Source organism: Cebus imitator, unplaced genomic scaffold (genome assembly GCF_001604975.1).
Source record: "Cebus imitator isolate Cc_AM_T3 unplaced genomic scaffold, Cebus_imitator-1.0 Scaffold83, whole genome shotgun sequence".
Lineage (NCBI taxonomy): Eukaryota > Metazoa > Chordata > Mammalia > Primates > Cebidae > Cebus > Cebus imitator.
This window is the reverse complement of record NW_016107398.1, coordinates 5,708,513-5,714,751: the sequence shown is the minus strand read 5'-3', so window position 1 is coordinate 5,714,751 and position 6,239 is coordinate 5,708,513. Positions and strand designations below refer to the sequence as shown.

The 6,239-nt window shown below is 43.8% G+C and overlaps 1 protein-coding gene across 2 annotated transcripts in view; it reads right to left on the bottom strand.

The window, feature by feature from the left end:
• The window catches only part of MTHFD1 (methylenetetrahydrofolate dehydrogenase, cyclohydrolase and formyltetrahydrofolate synthetase 1), a 74,187-nt gene that overhangs the window by 7,461 nt on the left and 60,487 nt on the right, over positions 1-6,239 (bottom strand). For both annotated transcript variants that reach the window (XM_017533978.2, XM_037740450.1), the window contains exons 23-24: positions 5,434-5,534; positions 4,424-4,601 (exon numbers count right to left, since the gene is read on the bottom strand). In XM_017533978.2, coding sequence (XP_017389467.1) covers positions 4,424-4,601; positions 5,434-5,534 — 279 coding nt within the window. The remainder of the gene's footprint in view (positions 1-4,423; positions 4,602-5,433; positions 5,535-6,239) is intronic.

The window sequence follows — 6,239 nt, the reverse complement described above, 5'->3', positions numbered from 1 at the left end:
AAAAAAAAAAAAAAAAAAAAAAAAATTTAAATAAATAGATAAATAAAAAGTAAATGTTCTGGCTGGGTATGATGGCCCATGCCTGTAATCCCAGCACTTTGGGAGGAACCCAAGGCAGGAGGAGGATCGCTTGAGCCCAGGACTTTGAAACCAGCCTGGGCAACATAGCCGCACTCTGTCTCTTTAAAAAATAAAAGCAATTTTAAAATAATAATAAAAATTAAAAAGTAGATCTGGAGATCAGTCTTGGCAAAACAGACCTAGGGACACTGTTTATGAAATAAGACATCTAGTGTCCATCTACATGACTCCCAGTTTGTATATGAGGCAGATGCTACCCTTAACACAATTGATTAAGTGCAAGCACCAGGAACTGGGAAATAGTCATAACAGTAATATCACCTAGGTATTAGAAAAAAGCAACCCAGTGATTTAGATGATCAACACGCACTGGGCATGTCTGCCTTCTGTGGCACCTGAAGCAAACAGTGCAGTGGACAGAGACCAATAGTCTAACTGGTGAGGGCCTCAGTCCCATGGGCAGTTTCCTCTGGGGCAGAGTCTTCAGAGAACTGGAGCTGGCTTCTGAAATGCTGCGTAGACTAGTTCAGGACATTAAGATTCAGAGAGAACAGCATAGGGAGAGGTTGCCTAAAGGAAATGAGAAGGACATCTACTCACAGGTAATTTGGATGAGCAAATTACAAAAATTAGGCAACATATCTGACTCTATACTCCCTAGCAACTAAAGCTAAAAGAACATATTAGGCAAGTATGTATGTATGTACTTGAGACGGAGTTTCGCTCTTGTTGCCCAGGCTGGAGCGCAATGGCACCACCTTAGCTCACTGTAACCTCTACCTCCCAGGTTCAAGTGATTCTCCTGCCTCAGCCCAAGTAGATGGGATTATAGGCATGTTCTAACACACTTGGGGAAGAGGAAGAGGGTGGTAGAGGAGATAAGACAGTAGGGAAATTTTATGTTTTTAGTAGATGGAGTTTCACCATGTTGGTCAGGCTGGTCTCGAATTCCTGACCTCAGGTGATCCACCCACCTGACCTCCCAAAGTGCAGGGATTACAGGTGTGACCACTGTGTCCAGCCAAGTTTTGTTTTTAAAAGGAGCAATAATCTATCTATAAAAACAAAAATTCCCTTCTGAACTAAAGAGTGATAATTTATGAAGGGGCTTTGTGAAAAGGGCATGAATAAAGTGAATATTCAATAAGGACTTTATAGAGATGCAACACAGATTATTTTCATATGCATCTCATAACTGGAGTGCTATAAATGCCAAGGCACATTTAGAACTTCTGAAGCAAAAGCACTTTGGTGAAAGGGTGATTTAAGAGTAACAGACGCTGAGTAAGACAGAAAGTGGCAGCCTCCTGTTTGCCAGAACGCATAAAAGTTCCAAGTAGAAATGGGTTATAAAGTCCGTATGTCCTTACTCTTCCAGGTCTCCTGCTTGTCCTCAAGGACTAGGCTTCCAGCCTTGGGTGCTGAGCCTAGAGAAGGTGCCTATAAATGCTTTGCATTTGTATGCAAATTTGTGTTTATGGCATTTTGTCTTTTTTCTTTCTTTCTTTTTTTTTTTTTTTAATCTATAGTTTTAAGACAAAAACTTTTTTTTTTTTTTTAATCTATAGTTTTAAGACAAAAACTGACAGTGTAGTATGAAGTTTACATTTAAACAAAGTTTTCACAGAAATCTAACACATGCCTAAAAAGATTTTACAATGTAGCTCTAGATGCAAGTCTAGACAATATCAAGAACTGATGGATCTCATGACTCAAGACAGAGCATTTTGGGTATACTTCTTAGGATTTCTTTAAAAAAGTGTGTGTGTGTGTGTGTTTGTGTGTTTGTGTGTGTGTTTTAAAGTGAACCACTGCCCAGTATGAAAGTTTAATCTTCTCCTGGGACCAAGGTTTTTTAAGTCACTCAACTCTTGAATCAATTCAGTGAAACTTGAGCTGTCAGCGACTGAACCCTGCCACCAATGGTTTCAGAGTTCAAACCTCAAAAAAAAAAAAAACGGCTCCAAGAGTTCTCCCCACTAAGAGCATAGGCCCTTGTCTTTCCCTACTGTCTTATCTCCTCTACCACCCTCTTCCTCTTCCCCAACACCTCAGCCAGTGGCTTGGATGAACAAGCTGATGTTTACAATTTTGTTATTGGAAATATTTATGATTGCTGAATTTAAAACTTGTCTATAAAACCAAAGCTCAACAGGAGAATGTCAGTGTCAATGTTAATTAACTGTAAGTATATTATATCTGTAGGAGGCAGAGAAATAAGAGAACACTAAAACTCAAAAGTAGTAAGTTTATTCCTTCTACTTCTTGATGGCTGTTTTGTAAAGTCTATGATTCTCTTTTAAAAACCAAGCCAGGCCAGGCACAGTGGCTCATGCCTATAATCCCAGCACCTTGGGAGGCAGGAGGATCACTTGAGCCCAGGAGTTCAAGACCAGCCTGAGCAATATAGGGAGACCTAGTCACTACAAAAATAATAATAATAATAATAATAATAATAAAACAAATCTTTTTTTTTTTTTAGGACGAAATTTCTCACTTATTGCCCAGGCTGGAGTGCATTGGCATGATCTCAGCACATTGCAACCTGCACCCTCTGGGTTCAAGCAATTCTCCTGCCTCAACCTTCCAAGTAGCTGGGATTACAGGCACCCGCCACCACACCCAGCTAATTTTTTTATTTTTAGTAGAGACGGGGTTTCACCACGTTGGCCAGGCTGGTCTCTGACTCCTGACTTTAGGTGATCCACCCACCTTGGCCTCCGAAAGTGCTGGGATTACAGGTGTGAGACACCACGCCCAGCCAATAAAACAAATTAGCCAGGTTTGCAAGTACATGTCTGTTGTCCCATCTACTCAGGAGGCTGAGGTGGGAGGTCCACTTGGGCCCAGGAGGTTGAGGCTACAGTGTGCCATAACTGTACCACTGCACTCCAGCCTGAGCAACAGAGCAAGACGCTGTCTTAAAACAAAAACAAACAAAAAAACCAAGCCAAAAACTAGCCTAGAGAATAGGAGCAGAATTAACTACAGCATATATCCCATGTTCCTACAATGTTTCCAACTGCTGTTTCTGTACTAGTTAATGTCAAATCACATCTGAAATACATTGGACAGATAAATGAAAACAAAACACAACCCTATAAGAACAACCTTTTCCTGAACTAGCTTTATTGTATCAGAGTAAGCAGGGCTCTGCTTAGACTAGGTGTAATTTAATTTGCTCAGTGATGGAAAAAATGATGAAGCTTCCTGGAGTACTCTGGTTTTGCATGTGAGGGCCCTGAACTTTGAGCAGCACCTTACCAGGAAGTGAGCTTGGGAGGCACGCTTTGTTCCCCTATTACTGAGAAGCCGTCAGAAAAATTTTGTGAGCTCTATGCAGCCACTTACCAATCTGCTACATCATGGTTGGTGCCTTGTGTTAAAGGCTGCAATGAATTACACATTTGGTCTACATTTAACCTTCTCTTCTGCCACCTGTACTTTGACCCTTTTCAAAGTTAGGACATGAGCAATGGTTCCTCCTCCACCCTGGGGTATTCCTGCCTAAATCCCCTCTGTAAGTAAGTGAGCAGTGGCATAGTTTATAAAAAGGCTGTCTGGCCAGGTGCAGTGGCTCACACCTGTAATCCCAGCACAGGAGGCCAAGGCAGGTGGATCACGAGGTCAGCAGTTTTATGAGACCAGCCTGGCCAAGACGGTGAAATCATGTCTCTACTAAAAAAATTAAAAATTAGCTGGGCAGGCCGGGCGCGGTGGCTCAAGCCTGTAATCCCAGCACTGTGGGAGGCCGAGGCGGGTGGATCACGAGGTCAAGAGATCGAGACCATCCTGGTCAACATGGTGAAACCCCGTCTCTACTAAAAATACAAAAAATTAGCTGGGCCTGGTGGCGCGTGCCTGTAATCCCAGCGACTCAGGAGGCTGGGGCAGGAGAATTGCCTGAACCCGGGAGGCAGAGGTTGCGGTGAGCCGAGATCGTGCCATTGCACTCCAGCCTGGGTAACAAGAGCGAAACTCCGTCTCAAAAAAAAAAAAAAAAAAAAATAGCTGGGCATGGTAGTGGGTGCCTGTAATCCCAGCTACTCAGGAGGCTGAGGCAGGAGAGTCGCTTGAACCCTGGAGGCAGAGGTTGCAGTGAGCTGAGATTGTGCCACTGCACTCTAGCCTGGGCGAAAAAGCAAGACTGCTCTCAAAAAAAAAAAAGCTGTCCACAGCTGAGAGTCCTGGCTGTGGTTGTGTGGTTGTATAACTCAACTACATGGGAATCAAACCACAAGGCTGAAGCTGTGAAGCATGTGGCTCTAAACAGAGGTAGTCACACAGAAACCTCATGGTGCCCTTTTCGACTTTTTTCTTTTGCATACTGCAAGTCACCCACCTTGAGGTCGTAAAGGAGTTGGAAGCTGCTGGGTGCTTGTGCTGCTCTCTGAACAGCCTGAGCCAGAGCTAAGGCACCCTTGCCCCCTTCTGCCCAGTGAGTGCACTTCACGGCATCAAAAGCCCCATGTTCTCGGGAAAGGCTGCTGATGAGGTCCAGCTCGGCCTCCGTATCTGTCCTGTAAAAGAAGCACGTCATATCAAAGCATGGAAGACAGCTGGAGAAGACAGAATCTGTCTTCTTTTTGCCATTAAACCTTATGTGAATTACCCGCTGATAAACGAACCCTAACCAAGAAATTCAGCCTGGTTTTGAATCTCAGGCTCCAAAACTTACTAGCTGGTGGCTTTTGGCCAGTTATTTAATCTTTATGTGCCTCAATTTCCACCTGGATAATATGGGAATAATCACAGCACTTATTTCACTGGGACGTCATGAGACTCAGATGGTAAATCCATGTGAAGTACTTGGAAAATTCCCAGTACCCCACAAGAAATCAGTAAATACCAGCTTTTAAGAATTTTGCTTCTGATTCTACTGTGTGAGGCCATTATAACAAAACCCAGACCAGCACTGCAATATCTAAACAGCCCACACAAGTTCTTGCACAACTTCCAGTGCAATCTGCCCAATTTTTGTCAAGACAACATCCCACCAAATCTCGTAAAATAATGGAACCCTATAGGCCTGTCATCTTCCATTAGCATAAAAGGCCTCTAAAGATGAGAAAGGAACGCTGAACTTCAGGCTTGTGTATTACCCACTTCCCCCAGTGGGGAGGAAGGGGGCCCACAGGAGCTGAATCTGACTTTGGGACCCTCAGTGGGTGAGGTGGCTAGCCCACTGTGGCATACACAGTGCCTGTCACAGTGCAGGCTAAAACCGCAGGCTATAACCAATAGCAGTAACTGAAAAATAAAATAAAGCTGAAAGCAGTGCTATATAATCAGCTCCAGGAGATGTTTCCTGACCATTTTCCACATTCATCCTTTTCTATGCTCTATACTTACTTGAATGCATTCACGGCCACTACTACTGGAATTCCAAACATTCTGGCATTTTCAATTTGTTTCTTCAAGTTACTGAAGCCTTTTTCAACCAGCTCCTGGTTCTGTAAAAACAACAGTGAAAGGTTTATGAGATCAGAGAGTTGAAAACCACTGCAGGTTCTTCTTCAAAGGCAAACAGCCTCCTTGAGCCAGCAGCCACTCACTGTCAGGACAACGAGGCCAAGAAAGGAGAAGGTCCCTTGGTGCATTTCTTCCAGCACGGTGACTGTATGCTATGGAGGACTGCAGCTTTCACTCCAGCCTACGACACTAAAGTGGAGCTGTGCTTGTTTCCCAGCCTTCGAGAAAACAAGAGCTCATGTATTTGCTGTCATTATGCCACATCATTATAGCTTATTTGCTGCTTGAAGGGAATTAGTTACCCGTACCCAAATTATATTTACAAATTGTGTTTATAGATTTTATGTATTCATAGGGGTATGATAATACAAATTGACTGTACTCAGCACAGCACAGACCCTTCCATCAGAAGACAGAGCCGGCCGGGCACAGTGGCTTACACCTGTAATCCCAGCACTTTGGGAGGCCAAGGCAGGTGAATCATGAAGTCAGGAGTTCAAGACCAGCCTGACCAACATAGTGAAGCCCCATCTCTATTAAAAATACAAAAAATTAGCCAGGCATGGTGGCATGCAACTGTAATCCCAGCTACTTGGGAGACTGAGGCAGGAGAATCGCTTGAACCCAGGAGGCAGAGGTTGCAGTGAGCCCAGATCACGCCACTGCACTCTAGCCCCAGCAACGTG